The 20,892-nt window shown below is 48.4% G+C and overlaps 1 protein-coding gene across 2 annotated transcripts; it reads right to left on the bottom strand.

The window, feature by feature from the left end:
- Positions 1-261: 261 nt before the first annotated feature.
- Positions 262-19,693, bottom strand: ncstn (nicastrin). Of its 2 annotated transcripts, XM_088915634.1 has the most exons (17): positions 19,552-19,693; positions 17,323-17,427; positions 15,875-15,998; positions 14,897-15,015; positions 14,645-14,790; positions 14,053-14,203; positions 11,566-11,675; positions 10,615-10,773; positions 10,099-10,203; positions 8,797-8,874; positions 8,010-8,179; positions 7,106-7,208; positions 6,323-6,421; positions 5,482-5,572; positions 4,287-4,441; positions 2,798-3,010; positions 262-2,417 (listed from the first exon to the last, which is right to left on the bottom strand). In XM_088915634.1, the coding sequence occupies exons 1-17, from the start codon at positions 19,643-19,645 to the stop codon at positions 2,295-2,297; spliced, it is 2,145 nt and encodes a 714-aa protein (XP_088771760.1). In that variant the 5' UTR covers positions 19,646-19,693; the 3' UTR covers positions 262-2,294. The 2 variants fall into 2 exon arrangements, with proteins under 2 accessions (XP_088771760.1, XP_088771761.1); XM_088915635.1 differs by lacking the exon at positions 17,323-17,427 and having other exon boundaries at positions 19,552-19,657.
- Between the last annotated feature and the right edge of the window lie 1,199 nt (positions 19,694-20,892).

Genomic DNA, 20,892 nt, shown 5'->3' with positions numbered 1-20,892 from the left:
TTTCGGAATCCGCAAGGCTTTTTTTTTTTAATGTGGCCAAGCGCCATGTTCGTGTTCATAAATTGCGCTTGAAACTTCCACCTTGAACACCAATTTCGGAAAACGAGCAAAGCCGATACAATCATTTTGGGTGGAAGGATCCAGACTAGTAAGTAAAGAGGGAATCTAGCACTCTGATTCCAAAGAGCCCACAGCCAGCTTGCTGTTGGGGCCCACCAGGAAATCCCCAATTACTAAAGACAGTAAACAAATCAAGACAGCTTAATTCAAGACATGATTTATTAATTTAATTAATTCCTGACATCATTTGAGACTAAAATCTAAGCAATCCAGCTCCCAAAGAACTGAAGCTTTTTTTTTTAATTGAACAGATTACTGCGGTCGATCCATCAATAACTAACAGGTTAATGTTAGTTGCCAGTATTTGAAAATGTGACCTACAAGATTAACTGGATTTGAGCTCTCCAGGACCAGGGTTGGAGACCCCCGATTTAGAGTGACCTGTGAGATGAACTGGATTGGGGTTCTCCAGGCCTTGGGGGCAAGACCCCTATAGTACAGATATTTTAAACTGACAGCTTTATATGACTCCAATCTGGAAAGGTGTGTGTACTTCAGGAGTGCTGAATCATATGTTCTCCAAGGGGAATATTTGTCCCAGAAAGCTATATCTTTCCTGCCTATCGATGGCATACCATCAGAGAGGCTAGTTTAAATCACACAAATATGAAGGCAGCAGTTCTGATCAAGTAGTGCATTTTCCTAAGTAGTTCCATATTTTTTTTTGGCATCCAGCTGGATTCTACTTTCAGATTAACAGCGCGGAGAATACAGAATAATCAGCACAGTGCTAGCGCCAAAATGAGGAGGAGGAAAAAAAAAGGTTGATTCTGGTAGTTGAAAAACATTTTCAAACATTAGTGCTTTACTTCCTCTGAAAAAAAAACAATAGAAGTCGTTGAGAAACGGCCCACTCAAGGAAAGAAAATGACGTTCAAGTATTGCACCAACAGTTTCTTGCACGGTGAGTGAGGATTGCTGGGATAGTTAAGTGCCGCCACCTCTCTTTCCCCAAAACGCACCCTCTTACAACAACAAAACAATTTTTTTTCAACACAAACATTGCCAGCTCCATCAAAGAAAAAAAAATGAAAGTGTCTGATCACCCTACAAAGTCCTTTACTGTATACAGAAATCTAAAACCTCTTATTTTCCCCCCTCGATCTCGCTCAACTTGATTATTCAGTTCAGAGAGAGGATAAAACAAAAAAACCCCAAGACGTGATCTAGCCCCAGGCTGGAACGCGGCAGTAGTCCAACCTGCTGCTCAGTAGGATTTCTTCAGGCTACGTTCAGCCACAGTGTTGAGGAACGCTTCGCACAGATTAGATCTGGGGACGCAACTGCTGCAGGGTGTCTGTTCTAACCAGCTCCCCCCCTGCTGCAAAAACAAAAAGACTCAACTCTGGTGACAGTTCTCTGCCAGGGCAAGTGAGGGACGTATAGATGAATAAATCCTGCACACAGCATTTCTCGGAGGCTCCCGTCTCCTAGTCACGGACGCTAGGAGTGTAGCAGGTGGGTGAAAGGCCCACTCTTGAGCGCCACACATGATCCAAAAACTCTTACTGTTATTGATACAAAAACTGTTCCGTTGCTGTCCAGAGTAAAATGGACACTGCTTTACAGGTTCGGACATACCTGATCCAGGCCTGACAGACTTTATTTTCCTTTAACAAGAGATTTCTTTTTTGCCAATCCCTTCCACCCCCCATTAAATTAGATCAATGTGAGCTGCAGAGCAGGAGAGACTTCTGGCATAGAGGCAAAGACAGTCACGACGGGTGGGGGAGGAGCCAATGGGGAAGAGGCGGGGTCAGTGTAGGAGGAGTGGGCGGGGACATGAGAGAGGCACAGCTCTTTGTCGTTTGTTTTACATTTTCTTCAATTTCACCAATTCGTCGCAGTCGAATCAAACTTTTTCCCCCCCTCTCGCTCGTTTTTGGGTCACCTGGAGAATCGCTGGCCGACGGAAGAGGGGACTGGGGGGAGGTGGGTGGGAAGAAGATGCCAATTCCCATTCCCAGCCAAGATTTCCAAAAACAAGCCGGTAACTCTTCCAGTGGTTACCTCTCCTGGCAGCAGACAGTCCATCCGCGCCCGGGAACAGGATGTAAAATGTGTTTTCTTGTCAAGAGTCCAGAGGGATGTGCCCTCTTGCCCGGTCTCCGATAGGGAATGTAAACTCTAGGTCTGGGCCTTTGCTGGAAAAGAGCGCCTTTCCCAGGGGCCCTTCAGTAGGCTGCGCTGGCCGGCTCTCTGGAGGTGGTGAAGATGACATCAGCCTTGGAGCTCACGAAGTACGTCACCAGCAGCGACAGGACGAGGATGACGATCCCCACGGACAGCGTCGTCATCTGCAAAACAGCGGACAGAGGAAGGATTCGGCGTTACCGCGGGAGGGCCTCACGTGCCCAAGCCCAAGACGGCGATCCGCAACTCCTTTTCTTGTTTGGCTTGTGATCGACTATTTTTTAGTTTGGACACTAAACGCATGGGGGAAAAAATGAACATCAAAACAACTACCCCTAAATATCAACCCCTAAACCCCTACCAGAAGCAAACCTCATTCCCCCCTCTTGGTCAAAATATCCTATGCCAAAAGACAGACAATCCCAGAGACCCACCAAATTCTCCTTTAAACGTGGCAAAACGTCGCCCGCAAAACGTCCGCTCTGAAACGGATTGCCGGAAGGTTCCCCAGCCCGGAGAGAAGTGAAGGTCTCGCCATCCTTACCTCCAGCTCCCGGCTGGCCACGAGGAAGATGCGCGCTTTGATGAGCTTCCACCTCGACTCCGTCCAGGTGGAGTAGGTCCGCGAGCCGTAATCCTTCAGCTCGAAGGCCGGGGAGACCGCTTTCGAGAGGCGGACCGCGGCCCGCACGCAATACGGCACCGCATCAGTGGCGTTGGGAGGCACCGAGCCCTGGACCCAAAGGTATTCGTACAGCTGGGGAGCAAAAAAACAAAAAATCCTTACTGGAATGAAAAGTGGGAGGGCTACTCAAATCTTCAGTCTATATACTGTACTAAGTCCAGGCAGTATATGTCCTCAGAATGAATGGGAGAACCGGAGCATTCAAGTGGACCCGATGTGGATATATGCCAAAAACCATTTTTTTTCAGCAGCTCTATCACCCTGCAGCTCACAGCTGGCTGCCGCACTGCAGCTGGCCAGTACCTGGATGGGAGACCTCCTGGGAAAAACTAAGGTTGCTGCTGGAAGAGGTGTTAGTGGGGCCAGTAGGAGGTGCTCATCCTGTGGTCTCTGTGGGTCCCAATGCCCCCAGTATAGTGACAGGGACACTATACTGTAAAAAAGGTGCTGTCCTTCAGATGAGATATAAAACAGAGGCAGAAGTCCTGACTCTCTGTGGTCTTTAAATATCCCAGGGTATTTCTCGAAAAGAGCAGGGGGTGTTACTCCTGTGTCCTGGACAAATCTCCCCCTGGCATTTACCAATCATGGCCACCTAATAACCCCCATCTCTGAACTGGCTTCATCACTCTGCTCTGCTCCACACCGATAGCTTGTGTGTGGCGAGTGTACTGTGTGCACTTCGGCTGCTCAGCTCATCATCCAGGTGGGGGCTACGCATTGGCGGTGGAGGGGAGTTCCCATTACCAATAAGGCACTTGAAGTGGAGTGTCCAGAAAAGCTCTACATAAGTGTAGTGATTATTTACTAATAAAATCAAGAACAGGAGTCACTTAATTAGCCATATGGCAGTGGGGAGTATGGGACAAGCTCACCAGCCATGTCGTTGAAGCGGATACACTGGCTCATCTCATCTCAAGAAACGCCTGGATGAGAACTTCGCATCAATCTATCTGCCTAGACGGGCCAAATAGGTCTCCTCTCATTTGTAACATTTTGTATGCATTCAGACAACAGAAAGTTGTAACTCCTTCTGACTGACACTGCAAAGCTGCTGAAGTGAGAGGCCTCTGCGTTTTCCAAGCCAAGTGTAGAGTTTATAATTGGTTATCCAATAAAACATCCCTTCTATCTTACTCTTTCCAAAATAAGCCGGCACAGTATAAACACATCACACATAGCTCCATCGACAATCAAAGCATTAGATCCTAACGCCATGTTTCGCTTACTGGGAAAAGAAAAAAAAAAGGATTTTATTTTTCAACAGCATCCTTTGCTGTGAAAGCCAACAAGCACGCAGAGTCGCCAAGTCAAGACGGAGAAGAGAGCGGCACTGCGATCCCCTGACCTCTTTGCTCTCTCCGGTCCCCTGCTCCGGGCTCTGGCACTGCTCCTTGGTGAGGTTGGTCACGGTGCCGGTGAGGTTGGCCAGCACGTACTTCACCAGCTGCGTGGACCTCACCGGTGTGTTCACTGCCACATAGTACTGGGGAGCTCGGTCCTCTGGAACGCCATTTCGGTTTGGGAAGAAAAGAGGGGTAAAAAAAAGGATTAAACTTGAGCAAGCCTCGTTCTCCACCGCTCTTGGGCGGAGCGGTGGCTCTCTGGCTCAGGATTTGCGCCTGTGGCTGGAAGGGTTTGCCGGTTCAAATCCCGCAGCTGGCAGAAGAATCCTACTCTGCTGGGCCCCTGAGCAAGGCCCTTCACCCCAACTGCCCAGGGGTGCTGTACAATGGCTGACCCTGAGCTCCGACCCCAGCTTCTCTCTCCCTGCCTGTGTGTCTGTGTCTCATGGAGAGCAAGCTGGGGTATGAGAAAAGACGAATTCCTCCTGCAAGAAATTGTACAGGGCTAATAAAGCAACATTACATTATTATTATCATTATTCTCCGACTCCATCTAGAGAAGGAGCTTCTATCAGTAACATTCCCAGCAGTGAGGCATAACTGCGTCCAGCAGATGAGGAACATCACCAGCCAGGCACAGCTGAAAAAGGGAAGGTTTAAGAGCCGTTTAGAGGAACAGTGTTTTTAGGGGCTGACTTTCAGCCTCTTCCAAAGGCTTCTTCAACATCCCCAAAACAAAACTGAAAGATGTTCTCATTTCAGTTTTTCTTTCCTTATTTTTTCTTGCACGTTACCCCAGATACGAAATAAGGAGATCACAGCAAGCCCTGCACTGATGCCCCGGTCCCACAACCCTCTGATTCAAGCTCCTCAGCTTCTAAACACCTTTCTAATGGCGGCCCAGTTCAGGACCTGATAAATGTGGCGTCTCCTTTCAGCCGCTATATTTAATTGAACCATTAATTGAATTAACAGTTTGATTAAATCATACCTTTCTTATTTTTCCCCTCTTAAGGTTTCAGGTCATTTATGAAAAGGTAATATACCCACAACACGTGGCACCTCTGGAACTGAAAACTCTGCACAAAGCTCCAATTTGAAAATGAAGTTAAATCTGGGGTTTAATAATCAAGAGCTTGAAAAGCTCTTGGATACAGACTGGGAACCCTGCTGGAGCAGTGAAATAAACTCTCTTACCCAGTATGTCAGAGGGTCTGTCAGGGCTGACCAGAGACCGGAACCATGAGTTGTTTGACTGAATGAGGAAGCCGTAGAGCATCTGGGTGACCTGTGACAACAAAAAACAAGATACATCCAGTCCGCTGCCTGCTTTTATCTGCTTGATTTCTTAATATAATTGAAGTTGAACTCGACAGCTCTATCAGCCAGCTATAGAGCCCCTTGCAACAGCATGCCACAGAGTGCTTTACAGAATAAACAGCAGCTGTTGAGCATGTGGACATAGAGGAGAGGAAAATCCCCCTATGGGAGAAGAGAAAGCTCGGGGGGTCCCAGGCCTGATGGTTACCCCCACTTCCAGCCAATGTGTTTCTGGCACCATTGTCAGATGCATTCCTACAGGGGGAAACCGTGAAAGGTAATCGGCTCCTGCGATACTCCACTTGAGAGCAATGGAGAGGCTGCTGGTGGAACACATCAATGAAGCTAAATCCATATCCTGCCCTTTAATTTTAGGCCATGTCTTCTGTAAAGAAAAACTCCTTAAATCCTAAGTTGAGACAACACAATGACATTTTACTACAAGAAAGATGTTGGCAATAAAAGTCTCCCAAAGCCAGGCCTCTTGAGGTTGTTTCCTCAGTATTACAGTATCGTACTTGCATGGCCGAAGCTTTAAAGGACAAAGAACCCACCGTTTGCATATTTGAGGGATTTTGCATGAAGCTACGTAAAGAGCTAAGATTCTTACAGAAAAACAGATTGGCCCTGAACAAAAACAAATATAGGTTTAAGAATTAAGCTCCAAGACTGGACATATTTAAGGAAATCCGTCTCCTCGGGTTCTGCCCCAACTCACGGTTTTGGGATCAGCCTGGATGTTGGACAGGTCCGCGTCCGAGCCGCCAGCATGCTTGTAGAGAGCCCGGGCAACAACGGTGGCCACCTCGGACAAGGCCTGGCAAGACAGAGACAAGGTTAGCGTCTTCCAAGGGCGGACACCTGGACGGGGTGCTTCCAGCCCGTTTCGTGGGGCCTGCCTCCCGCCACGACGCTCTCCCGCGAGGCCGACGGGCTGAGGAATCGTTAAACTTAAGAATTCGGCTTGATACAAGATGCAAACACGAGACAGAGCAAGAAGATGCCAGCGGTCAAGTCCTTCCCCAACCCGCTGCCCCCACGAAGAGGCAGACGTCTATCTGTTCCCCTGTACTTTCTCACACTGAGGTTCGAGAGCCCCTGCTCGGCAACGGGCAATGCGCACATTGTTGTGGCACAATGCAGGACACTGAAACTGCCTCAAGTGCCCTTAAAGATGATTATTAGAGCGCACATCAGGAAATCTGGATCTGCTCTACTTCTCTGAGGGAGAAAGCCCTTCAAGGGCCCTTCAAGAAAACTACTGGGGCACACATCAAGAATCTGGATCTGCTTCTCCGAGGACCCTTAAAGAAGATTGTTGGGGCGCACATCAGGAATCTGGATCTGCTTCTTTAAGGGTCCTCGGAGAAGCAGATCCAGATTCCCGATGTGCGCCCCAGTAATCTACTTTAAGGGTCCTCGGAGAAGAATACTGGCGCGCACATCAGGAATCTGTCCTGGCGGAACAGAGCAGGGATCCTATGGGGGTCAGGGTCATTACCTGGGCTGTGTCGGTGACAAATTCCAGCTGCTGCTCTGGCGTCATCCCACTGGGGTATTTCAGGTGCAGGTTGTCCGCCGTGTCGTACGAGCTCTCATGGTACCTGCGGGGGGGGGGGGGAACAGGGGGGTTCAATCCTGCACGTTGCACGTCACACGGGCACGGGGAATTTCGTGGAGAGGGGACAGGGAGGAGCTCTCAGGGTTTCAGCTCTCAGATTCTCAGGGTGAGAATCTAGGGGACGGACCGGAGGGGATCAAGGGATCGCAGTTCCGTCGCGGCTGTGTTTTCTTGCCAATCAAATATTTTGATACCTGTACATCTCTCGCTTAAGAGTTTTCATTGGTTACAATTTGGGAGCATAAGCTGCCGAAAGGCTCGGCGACTCCGTCTGTGACTCTTAATGGTGGACATTTAGCTGAAGACCACAATGGGCCACAGAATCACTCCCATTGCCCGAATACTGGGAACCCCAGCCTTAAGGCTAAGGTGTGCGTAGGCTGAAAACTCTGCACAAACTGTGCCCTTGGAAGGACCAGTAATTCCAGAGCTTTTGTTACTGGACCCGGTTGCCTTGTACAGAAATGAACTGCCCTGTGGTTGACGTGTAATCCCTTCTGTTTCTGTTCGCTTTGGTTTTCGATGGGTGACGAGAACAGCCCAGATTATGGAAAATATAAGAATCCAGAGAGCGAGCCCCCCAACAGATCATTGCAGATGATCTGCAATGGTGGATCAAATAAAGCCGAGCTCTGTAAAATGCTAACTGGTACTCCACCTCTCATGACGGTGGGTAGTGTATGAACGTCCACCTTCTTTGGAAAGCGGGTGCATGCCTCCGCGCGAGGAAAGTGACCCACACCCAATCGGGCTGCTTATCGCAGCCGAGGCCCTGCCCACTCACTTGTTCCTGAAAGCGGATTGGTAGTCGGTGAGGACGACCCCTGGGATTGGGCGAACCATGAGGAACCTTTGGAAGGAAGAAGGAGGGAGGGGCTGCGAGACGTCGGTCTGCATCAGGGTGACGTTGAGGCCCGTGCTGGAGCTGCTCAGAGACGACATCAGCTTCTTAACCTGGATAGGACATGGAATGACTTCAGAGAGGCTCAATATCCCAGAATGTCTGTCTGCCCAGACAAAGGTCAAGCTGACACAGTGCGAGGAAGGTCCCTAATCACAACCAAGTGGTCCAAAGTGGCAGAAGGTAACAATTGCCTATACTTAATTGCTTAATTGACCCTAGATCCTGAGACCACTTCAGGATTTAAGGGATCAGCTAGGACAAAGGCTTGCAATGGAAAGAAACAGGTGGTACATATCTGACATGTTTCAATTTAAAAAAATAAACCATCCTGGTTTTCAATCTTCACACTCCAGCGGAGGTTTTGACATGAATCATTCCTTAACTGAATGATCGAGTCTCTCTGGGCAAAAGTTTTGTTCTTCTACTGAAAGGTTGGAGATTTTACATTACTTCAGAAAGGCGACAGTTAGGAGCCAGACCTCCTTCACGTTTAGGAGGTGAAAACAACCGAAGGGCGATACCTATTATTAGGTGTGATAAGGGTTATTTAATGGGGTGCCCGTGTGAAACAGAGAACCAGGATTAGGAACCCCAATCTTTGTGTCATGCTGCATCAGGGTCCCATTCACAGCCTGACCACAGTCTTCATCTCCTGAGGGGGTCCTACCTCTTCACTGATGCTGCTGTTCTTCTGGGAGACGGGGTCGCTGTGAACCCAGAGCTCCGACCCGCTCCGGAGCCCCACCTGGCCGAGAGAGAACACAGGCGCTGAGACGCTGGAGGCATGAGGCACAAGACAACAAAACAGCAAACAGCGCCATCCTGAGCGACTCGCGTTTATACAGCGGGGTACTTGACTAACGATTCAGGCAGAGGACCTCGCTCAAGGTGTACAACAGCAGGGTCTCACCCACGATTTGAACCCACAACCTTCCGGTTACACAACCCTTACCACTGCTCATCACTGCCATTCAAGCTGTATTAAATTCAGCCCAGGGCCCAGCGATTTTTTTTATTCTCTGATCCTGGACCAATGGACAGGCCTCAGGAAACCAAAAGGTCCACAAAACACAATATTTATTTAACAATTCATTATTTCACTTCCCACGGTAAGAGTATGAGCCACAGTCTGGAGCTCACCAGACGTTACCCTAAAATATCTTCAAAAGCAGAGAAAAAACATATCCGTCTGCTGCAGTTCTAGCATTCTTAATGGGCAACATATTGTACACATGATCAATACAGAGCTCCATATTCCCATCATGGCATCTGCTAAAAGCATTCAAACAAGATGAGAAATACACCAGCAGCCCTACCACCCTGCAACTCAGCGCTGGCAGCCCCACTGGAGCTCAGCAGTGTGAGCCTGGTCAGTACCTGGATGGGAGACTCCTGGGGGAGCTAAGGTTGCTGCTGGAACAGGTGTTAGTGGGACCAGTAGGACGTTCACCCTGTGGTCTGTGTGGGTCCTAATGCCTCAGTATAGTGACAGGGACACTATACTGTAAACAGGCGCCGTCCTTCGGATGAGACGTAAAACCGAGGTCCTGACTCTCTGTGGTCATTAAAAATCCCAGGGCGTTTCTTGACCTTTAATGTTACCCCAGTATTCTGGCCAAATGTCCCTCTGGCCTTTACCCATCACGGTCTCCTAATAATCCCCATCTCTGAACTCTGCTCTCCCCCCCACAGAGAGCTGGTGTGTGGGGAGAGTACTGGAGCATCATCCAGGTGGGGCTGCACACTGGTGGTGGTGGAGGGGATCCCCATTACCTGTAAAGAGCTTTGAGTGGAGTGTCCAGAAAAGCGCTATATAAGCGTAAGGAATTATTAATTAAATTATTACACTGCGAAAGGATATCTCGGGAACAGACAAATCTCATAATATTTAGGCCAAGTGTTTGTACGTTCAGGTTAAATGTTAGGCTTCAAGCTTCTGCACATGCCGTGCCACGCGTTAACACCGTACCTGTCCGATCTCCACCACGGAGTCAACGTTGTCCAGGCCGACAGGGAACTTCCCGTTCTGCATGTCGTACACCATCCGAGAGCTGCCGATGTAATCAAACGTCTCCTGGAAGAGAAGAGACCAGCGAGGATACGCCAATGAGGAGCTGCCAGTCGGGAGTCTGATGCCGTGAAAACGCCACTGTTGACGATCCCGTTCTTTTTTGCCCCCGAGCGGGTGCCGACATCCCGAAGAGCGTTCGGAGAGACCGCGGCCGCAAACTCGCCCAGCGGACCCCCGCGTGTGACGGTTGCAGTTCCGCGCAGGCTCGTGCCTTCGCCGCTCCACCCCGCAACACCTGGGTGCGAACCCTGGTCTCCCTGGCGAACCAGCCGAGTGAGCTAAAGGAGACCTCCCCCAGCCCAGGCGGCTGAGGTCCCTGCTACGTGCAGGGAGGGTGATGACGTCGCCGTGCCCGAACTAGCTCTGCTACATGTGGATGGGCCAGGCAGGCCAAGAGGCGGACGGCCGACTCACCCCCTGAAAGAAGGCGAAGAGGATGTTCTTGGGCAGCAGGGTGGCGGACGTCTTGTTGATGTTGGCCAAGGCCTGGGCCACAGCCAGGAGGGTGACGAACCCCGACACGGTGCTCTCCCCACCAGGGGCCACCTCCCAGAAGAACGACCGGCTGTCCAGCTGCATCAAGATCATTCCAATTAAACGAGATTTCTGTGCACGACTGATGGATTAGGAGTGCCTTAGCCCTAACAACGAGCAATTCATTGACACACGTTTCCGACAATGAATTACTGTTGGTATAGAGACTCACTCCCTGTTTCTCATACTGGGCTGACAGCTCTATTGAGCTCAATACCCCCTCCCCCATCCTGTGCTAGGAGAGACAGCTGTTATAGCTGGGGATCTATGATGAAGGATACAACTTCATCGTCATCCAGCAAAGACACCTTAATTGTCACCATATGTGTTTACTTAGAGATACAGCCAGATAAGGCAACCTAGAATTACCCCAAGAGGCTCGAGATTGCCAGACTGCACATGGTTACATCAAAGATCCCATCCGAGAAGCGATTTTTCCCCCTAACTTTTAAGCATCCTGCTTATAATTATAAACATATAATTAGGAAATACAGCCTGAAGGCAAAAAAACAAAACAAATACAGGGCCTTAGGCAGACACCGTCCAAAATTGTCCTTGCTATGCATCATGTTTAAACTGATGTATTTGTTGCACAGGATATTATTATTCCCATTTTATGTTATGATTGGCACTGTGGTGCTAGTACTGCCTCCCAACTCATGGGACTTGGGTTCGAGTCTGGCGTCCTCTGTGTGTAACCTTTCTCATGTCCTTCGATCTTGAATTTAGAATTGAAATTAAGACCATGAGCCTGGTCATACGTGTGTCGTGGTGCATGGGGATACACCCCCCCCCCTTCACCACCAGTCCCCTTCAGCCGTGCCCGCTCACCCTGGCGGCTGCCACGATGACCCGGTCTCCTGGCTCCGCCCGCCCGGAAGCGTTGATGGGCCTGACGGAGCTCCAGACGTTGTAGTCACTCAGGGGGTCGCACACCATATCTGCAACGGCACGAGTGACAAGGGTCACACTCCCGGCCCCCGCCGGTATTCCACTCCATCGCGGTTACGGATTCGACCAAAGCTTCCTGGGCACCGAGCAGCCAAACTGCCCGCTGTGGCTCTTTCAGGGATTGTTTCAACCCCCCCCCCCCCCCAGCATTGGACTGGCCCGTGACCTCTGCCCTTTCCCATGAGCAAGCTCACCATTTCCTCTTCCTCTCCTACAAAATGGAGGGAAAGCCTGTATTCTATCTCTCGGTGCTCATGTCCATCTACCATACTATCTACTATCTACCATATTTGTATTGCAAAAACTCACATGCTCAAAATGATTTTTTTTTTAAACAAAATTATTTGCCAGCACATATCTGAAAGAGAGCCAAAAACTGAAATATACAAGTACTCCGACCCCCGTGCTCCGGATTAAAATTCAAATTCAAATTTGAAAATTAAAAACCTTCTGTTTCAGCCTGTGAGTTTGCAGTAAAAACACTGGTAGGAAAAAGAAGCGTGGGTATCATTTGTCATTCAGCAACATTTGAAAACTACAGGAAACAGGTTGTCTTTTCACAATACCATCCCTAGGAAACACCCGAGCTCGCCACAATATGCAAAACTTTGGCCTGCTTTTCCCCATTTTTTCATACTCCAGAAACTTCTCATTAAAAAAAAAAAGTTTTCCACAGGGGCCTAAAAATCTAAAAAAAAAAACTCTGTTGTGGGGGAAAACGACAAGGGAACATTTTCTGCTGTGGAACAGACAGCAAATACCCAAAAGTGTCTGAACTGCTTCTTTTAACACTTTCGGGTCTTAAAAAAACAAAATTACTGCAGGTGCCCCAAGAAAAGTGGAAGCAAAAGAAGTCACCGCTAGCAGGTGCTTTATCTGGTAAGTCCTATATCTTGTACTTATAAACCTGTAGCCAATTGCTCCCCCTTGTGGATGTTTCCTCAGTGTACCAGGTCCCAAGATCTTCGGGCCTACAGCTGTAAGATTACTGTATTGGGCATATACAATTTCTCTATCAGGAATTTGTCTTTTCACATACCCCAGCTTGCTCTCCATGAGACACACAGACAGGGAATGAGAAGCTTGGGGTCAGAGTGCAGGGTCAGCCATTTATATGGCACCCCTGAAGCAGTTGGGGTTAAGGGCCTTGCTCAGGGGCCCAAGGGAGTAGGATTCCTCTGCCGGCCGTGGGATACGAACCGGCAACCTTCCAGCCACAGGCGCAGATCCTGAGCCACAGAGCCACCGCACCACTAGTAAGCACTAGTCTTAACACTGGGGTTGGGCACCACAGGGCCTGGTTACAAACAAATCCCCTGTTTAGCTTTCCAAAATGGTCAAAATCTTTGTGCAGCACCCCTAAAATCAAGGAACCCTTGATTTGCACTCTCCCTGAACAAACAGCTTAAGTTACCTTTCCTCTCGAGTTCCTGTCAGCAATGCAGTGGCCAGTGACGTAAAAACGTATTGAAAATGAAACAATGGATACAGATACGGATACCTCTTCCCACAATTATTGGATGACTAGGTTTTCTGCATATTCATCTGTGTAGCATCTTTAAGTCTAATGAATACTAACTGCAGAGGCAGTCATGGTTTACATGTTGACTTGTATATTGTCTACTGTTTGCTTGTATATTGTCTAAATGCACTGTCTGCACTTTTAAGTTTACAATCGAGAGACTTTCTGTAAGTAAGAACTCCATTGTACCAGTACATGCACCGGTTACATATGGCAATAAAGTTCAAGTTCAAGGACGCTACAGGAAACCTGTGCATCCCGTAGATCAGGGAAAACACACCCATCCATCCATTTTCTAACCCACTTCAGGGGCGCAGAGGAGCCAGAGTCTATCCCGGCAAGCAATGGGGGCGCAAGGCAGGTTACACACTGGATGGGACGCCAGGCCATCACAGGGTACACAGACACAGCAACAGACACACTCCCACCAGGGCCAGTCTTCCCAGAAGCCAATGAACTTACCAGTCTGTTTTTGGACTGTAGGAAGGACTGGAGCACCCGGAGGAAGCCCACACAGATAGCACCCAGGAAACTGAACCAAGAGCCCCTAGCACTGCAAAGCAGCAACGCTCAGCGCTGTGCCACCAGAGATTTACCACCCAAGAGGTACCCATACCTGCTGTTTAATATCAAATAGTTTTGTATGCCATTGGCCGCTGAATCGCAGGCCCTTCTTCTACGAATCGGACCTCATACGCCAGCCGCAGGAGAATCTGGGCTCTTTCCCTTGGATTCTCCCCAGAACAGCTGGTGCACCCATCAAGAAGAGTTCTTGAGTTCTTCACTCAAGAGTTCTCCACCAGAGAGTCAAGCTCTAGGCCCCGCCCCCGACCCCCGCGAAGCACCTGGGTTCATGCTGAAGCTGGTCTGGAGGTTGTTGCGCCTCATGCAGGTGACGGTGTCGGTGACGGCGTGCATGTGGGAGTAGAGCTGCATGGCGCACAGGGGGAACTGGGGCGCCGTGCCGTTCGCTGCCACGTTGTGGTCCCGGAAACACTGCAATGCCAACGTCAAGAGAGACATCAACGGCCGGGGAGCCGAGCATGCTGGGATTGCTCAAAAAAAAAGGGCAGGACTCACATCTCCCATCTGCCCAGGCCGACTTAAGATTCTACGGGGCCAGGCACCTGAGAGTAGGCGATGCGGTTACGTTTCAAGATCGAGAAAGATTACAATACCGGAGACCAGAGAGCGCGAGAGAAGGCAATATACGGTAGTAATGGTGTTCTGAACCCATCTTCTGCAATGCCTCTTTATCACATAACTAAAATGGGAATCCAGGATGGTTTTGATTTGAGCAGAAATAAAAATGACATCCAAAGAAACTTCAGCTCCTACTCTCGAGCTAACAGGAGGTGGAGCGTTCAATCCCATCTTCTGCCGAGGATTCTGGGAAGCTCCCGCCCCCCTCCCCTCTGAACCGAGCAGCAGGCTCACCTTCTTGACGACGGCCGTCTCGTTGTCATCGTGCAGCATGAAGACGGGGAACGGGAAGTCCTCGTACGACAGGCCGTTGCCCAGGGGGTTCCAGACGGTCTTATTGCAGTGCGCCAACTCCGGCCCGTATTTCTCTGAGTACACCCCTGAACGGCAGGCCACCAGAGACAGAACCCCGCGTTAGTACCGTCCGAACCGCGCCTGCTCCGGGGCGAAGGACCGACGGAAGGGAAGGGGCACGGCGGCTCCTACCGGTGGCCTCGTTGGGGCACTTGTGGTGAGGGGAGAACCCTTCCGCGGGGCCGGTTTTCGGGGTAACCACGGCGACGCCCGCCACGCGGGAGGAGCCCTTCATCTTCATCATGACGTCCCTACGGGAGAAACAGGCAGGGGGGCAGGGAGAGGAGGAGGAGGAGGAGGGAGGGGACCCGTTCAGCTCTTTCACTCGACTGTGCTAGAGTTGCAAGGATGCGACACGAGACATCCCAGGGATGTTCCCCAGCAGCACTCACTCTGCCAGGAGGGGAAAAACCCTAAATCTTACAACATCCCAGGGATCGCAGACCCAAAGGCCTGCATCCAGGATTGTGATCCCCTTGGCACCAAAACCATTAATAATCACAGAGGGACAGATTTAAACTAAACATCTAGACGGCTGCAAGAGATAAAAAAAACAGTCTTATATTTTGCCTGAGGCTCCTTGTTTCTTGTACAAGTTTTGGCCTTTACCAGTCATGGCCTCCTAATAATCCCCATCTCTGAACTGGCTTCATCTCTCTGCTCTCCTCCCCACTGAGAGCTGGTGTGTGGTGAGTGTACTGGAGCATCATCCAGGTGGGGGGACACACTGGTGGTGGTGGAGGGGATCCCCATTACCTGTAAAGCGCTTTGAGTGGAGTGTCCAGAAAAGCACTGCATAAGTATAAGGAATTATTCATATTTTATTATTATGATCAACCCAATGGTTCAAATCTCTGTTGCTTTGCATTTTTTGCGATTACTAGCCATGCCCAACAAACTGATCGGTGGGACCAGATCTAGGAAGGGACTGACCCTTTCAACCTGATGAAATAATAAACTGGAGGCATTTCAGTTAAATAGTTATAAATTTAAGAAAAAAAACACAAGAGGCCTGACAGTCTGTCTCTCTCTCTGCCTGAAGCAGGAGAGGAGCACCGCTGGGAGAGAAGGAAGAGATGGAGCCGGAGTGTGGCGAGGGTGGACTCGTACCTGGTGAACAGGTGCGCCTCCAGCAGGACCATGTAAGGCGGGTTGGGCCCACTGGCCAGGACCCAGTTCAGATCCGATTCAGCCTCCACCACATGGATCACACCGGTGTCGCCCGAGATGGAGGCTGAGGGACGGGGAAGGAGAGAAGTCTCAGAACTAGTCTTATCCAACCTTGTCATCGGTGTCGAATGCAAGGCGAACCATACAGGCAGCCACCTGACGCACAACTGGGCAACTTGTGTTAAAGAGGGACTGCGATCCCAGTTTCTCGAACCGGTTATTAAATCTGGGTAAGGAAATAAATTCCTTGACAATACAGAAAAAGATGTACAGGTTCCAAATGAAAAATAAAATCGTGAAAGTACTGTAAGTCGCCGGGCGAGAGCGAGAATTCACTAGAATTGTGACGTGAAGCAGCCCTTCCTGCTCACTAGTCACCGTAATAACTATTGTAATGTGATGTACGAGTGAATAAGTACAGGTTGCGCAGCAGACATTTCACCGCAGAAATGTTCCAATGTGATCTGCAGGCAGAGTTAAGTATTATTTGTCAGGAAAACTGTCTCAAACTCGGGAGCAATATTTCCACTGGATTAAAAGAGATGGATTCACAAGCCTGCTTGTTTACAGTGTAATAAGGCTGCGTCACCTCACCAGACATTTTGTTGCCTCGTTCTGAATTGCAGAATATCACGCTGCTCACACGTGGAAATGATGTCTATTTTGTGATGTCAATTGGAGGTTTTACAGGCACTCATCAACGCCGATTCTTTCCAACCCCGAAACAGGAAAGCAGCGTCGCAGCTCCCCTTGAAACACACGCCGTGTGGACCGACCCACCTCAAGCCCGAACCTGCCCAGAGTCAGATCACCCCACTCCGCTTGACAGACTCCTACCGGCAGATCGGCTCGGCTGACTTGCACGAAATTCGACTTGCACAACGGCTTCCCGGATAATGCTCTTGCGCAAGTCCGATCCCCCCCCCCCCCCCGTGAGCCTTGCACGTTCACGCTTTCACTCAGTTTTACTCTGCGACGGTAGCAGGTCCTCTACACTCCTAGGAGCGCATTGAGCAATATATTGAACGCACTTGCATCCAGCAGGCAAGTGAGAAGACAGACATCATTCATGGATTAAACAAGAACCTGCAGCAATAAAAAGAAAAACCCCAGGATTAGGTAGCGGACGTTTTTTAGTTTAAATACATCAGTTCCGACATCCATATCCAGAAAAATTGTCCACAAGCTGGAATGAGTTTGGATTGAATTCCAGGCCATTTTAAGTCAAGCGGAAGGGCCAGAGACCACATTTTATACAGCGACCCGGAGTTTATACAGCGCAAACCGTGGCACACCCTGACCCCCCCCACCCCCGACTTGCTACCGGAGGTGCCAGCCCCCGCCATCTTCCTCCCACCACCCTCGCCCACCCGCCAGCCGCTACTCACACTGGCAGCCGATCTGGTGGGTGGAGTTGAGCAGGCGCACGCAGGGGGCCGTGTTGTTCAGGAGCACGTAGATCTTCTGCTCCACCGAGTTGGCCAGGTTCCCCGCTGAGGAAGAGAGAGCCGCCGTTATCATCTTCATCATCATCATCATAATCAGCAGCTCCGCCACTAGGGGCCCAAGCGGCTGTGCTAGAGGAACCAATACAGATCCCAACACCGCCGACTTTGAGCGATTGCTGCACATAAGGGGGACACGACCAAATACCACCTTTCCATCTCCAGACTACCTTCTGCAACAGTTGTGGGAAAGCTAGTTCAGGGTTTCTTCTTCTCCCGAACCCGAACTGATTACTCTAACGCCCTGCTTGCTGGGGTGCCTAAACCCACATTGAATCAACTTCAGTATGTATTGAATTGGGCAGCCAGAATCCTGACCAGGTCCTGTGCAAGCGATCACATCACTCCTGTCCTGGTGTCCTTGCACTGGCTTCCCGTCAGTTTTCATGTCGACTTCAAAATCCTCAGGCTCACCTATAAGGCTTTGCATGGCTAGGCACCTCAGTACCTGTCTGAGCTACTGTCGTCCTACTCCCCACCTCTCAACCTTCGCTCCTCTAATACTGGTCTCCTGTCTGTCCCCCAAGCTTGTCTACACTCTGGGGGTGACAGGGCCTTCTCCTGTTATGCCCCAAAGCTCTGGAACTCTATTCCTAAGGATATCAGAGAGCCACCTTGTCTAAACTCCTCAAATATAGACTCAAAACCTTCTTTCTTTAGAAGGACTTTTATTGAACTGGTTCTATGTCTGCACCTTTACTTTCCCACTGTATTCCAAACCCTTATTGTAATTGTTAAAATCCTGCTGTATCCTCTCGTTGTGTGCTTTTTTCATAGCGTTCCGCTTTGAGAAATCACTTCTAATAGCGCTATATAACAAAGTTTATTGTTATTATTCATCCATCCATATTCTAACATCTTCATCCAATACAAGGTTACAGCAGAGCTGGAGCCTCTCCCAGCAAGCACTGGTTGCAAGACAGAGCTCACCCTGGACAGGATGTTAGTCCATCACAGGGTACACACAAATACACACACACTCACACCTGGGCCAGTCTTCCCAGAAGCCCATTAACCTACCAGCATGTGTTTGGACAATGGGAGGAAACCCATGTGAACAGACAGCACCGCAGGTCTTGAATTGTACTGGTTGTTGACTATTTATTCCCAACACAACCCATCTTCCCAGTGTCATCATGAAACCATAGGACCATTCTCGTATACTGATTTACAAGAGGGACGGTGAGCTCTTTATAAATAAAAGATGAACGTAACGAGAGAGATTCTCGCAACCGCTCCAACTACGATGCTTGCCATGTAATGATAGCCAGAATCATCCTACATTTGCACAACGCTTTTAAAACAAAGCATTTCACACAGATTGAGGCAAAGTACATAAATTAAACTCGTCGCTGAAAAAGAGGACACCGGGAGCGCCTTACTTCAATGCGACGTCTTTTATTTAAGTATACAACCACCTCGGAAATAATGACTGGTTTGTTTGTTTGTTTTTGTAATGTTTGGATTAGCAGAACACCGCGAGAATTCGCCCGGTACTGTTACTGAAATTCTGGAACAGGTTCTCATGAGGCTCCGGAGGCTCAGAGTTCGGGTTTTACACACAGACCCCGAGGTTTGAGTATGACTAAATCATATGACCACCGGCAGCGAGTGAGCCGGAGACATCGCCTCTGCTAAGACACACACACAAAAAAGCGTTTAATTGAAAGAAACGAGCAAATAAAATAAACGCGGATACGACCAGGCATCTGTCCGAACTGAAGTACCGGGTGACCGAGAAACCGACACTGACCGCCCTGCCTATGTGAACTCTCTCCGGGTTAACACGGGCATGCAGCAAGGATTTTAAACCAGTCTGATTTCCTGGTGACCGGGGGAATGGACTCTACGGTTACAATCAGGGGTAATTAGTAGCAGTAACTTTATTTCTGTAACAACAGTTGTCCAGCTTCGCACTAAACCGGTAAATTCGGTATCGCTTATTTGCCGATGTATTAAAGTATACTTTTGTTTAAACTATCTTGATTCACCTGTACAGAGACAAATGCACAATTTCTTTGGGGAAAAAACAAAATCTGACTCAAAGCTTCCTACTTCATTTCGCTTTCCAGTCTTTGGTCGACACTGCAGACCGCCGTTGATGCAGCTTACCTGAATTTAAAACGCAGACTGCGATCAGAAATAAAATCCACTGTCGTAAGGAAGAAGCCATCTTCCTGATTTTTCGGACCATCAAACAATACATTCACAGGAAACACCAAACCTCCAACAGAGGAGGATGGGCGATCGCCTTTTCTTGTCATAGGAACGCGACGGAGGTGCTTTCCAGACCTCAGTAAAATGGCGGCACTCGCGAGACATCTGTACCCGCAGAACTCGACCTTACCAATATGTCAACTGGCTGACACTGTGTGTCCGAAACACTGATTGTATTTGATATTTGGAGGTATTTAGGTAGGTCTTACAATAATGGAATTTAATATATAAACATAATTTTCACTACATACTATATATGGAATAACAAAGACATTATAAAAATTATATTCTTGCAAACATGGTATAATAATAAGATTTGGTTAGATTAGTCAGATTATAGTTAAATAATTAGTATTAATGAGATAATTATATGTATTATTATAATTTTATTATCAATTGTTAATGGTTAAATAATTAACTGTTGATTAATTATTAAACAAAGACAGTATTCCTTTTTGACTTATGCTTCATTTTTGGATAGATTCCAGTTACACCCGGGAATATGTTATTCCTGAGAAAGTGGTGAGTTTGTTCAAAGGTAACTGTAACTGTCAATATTGACCTTCTGGCTTTTACAGTGAATCTGTTCTTGGAAGGTGTGGAGATAAAAGATTAAAAAATGCAATAATAACTCCTTAAGGAATCCATTTAAACCCTGCTTCACTCCTCTCCCTGGAATTCAAGTAGGGAGCCGTGTCAGCTGGAGAAGAATATGTGAAGGTTTATTCCATGCTGAAAAAGAAAAGATACATGTGTTCAGCATGGAATAAACCTTTACCCATCCTTCTGGAAGGCAGTGTTTGAAAATATGACCTGGAAAATTAGTTTGGACAACAGCTGATAGATACTTCCTTCCTAACAAGATTAAAGAAATACAATTTGACACTTTTTCTGAGGTTGAACTAACACTTAAATAGATTCAGACATGGATAAGATTATTTAAGTTCAAGTTCAAGTTCAAGTTTATTGTCATTATACTCATATACAGGTATATGGTATAACGAAATGCTATTTAGCTAGTTCTCGGACATAAGTAGTACAAAGAAAAAACAACAACAACAATACAATTGTATAACAAAAGAAAGACAGAGACAACAGGCAGTGTGTAAAACAACAAAAAGGTAACAGGTTATGTGCAAAATCATACATCAACAGAATGAAATAAAGGGATAGAAATTATGGGGAGTGAGCTTTTTGACATGTAAGGTAGAGGTAGATTTCAATGTGTGAGTTTTT

Source organism: Atractosteus spatula, chromosome 5 (assembly GCF_055471065.1).
Source record: "Atractosteus spatula isolate fAtrSpa1 chromosome 5, fAtrSpa1.hap1, whole genome shotgun sequence".
Lineage (NCBI taxonomy): Eukaryota > Metazoa > Chordata > Actinopteri > Semionotiformes > Lepisosteidae > Atractosteus > Atractosteus spatula.
This window is presented reverse-complemented; position numbering and strand designations above follow the sequence as displayed.

Bases quoted from the DNA above. Each gene is read 5' to 3' on its own strand.
- ncstn (XM_088915634.1), bottom strand. From the start codon at position 19,645: ATGTATTGTTTGATGGTCCGAAAAATCAGGAAGATGGCTTCTTCCTTA. The intron at 15,999-17,322 runs GTGAGTAGCGGC...CCCGTCCCTCAG, and splicing joins CCACCAGATCGGCTGCCAGT to CCTCCATCTCGGGCGACACC. The intron at 4,442-5,481 runs GTAAGAGAGTTT...ATGGCGTTCCAG, and splicing joins CAGACCCTCTGACATACTGG to AGGACCGAGCTCCCCAGTAC.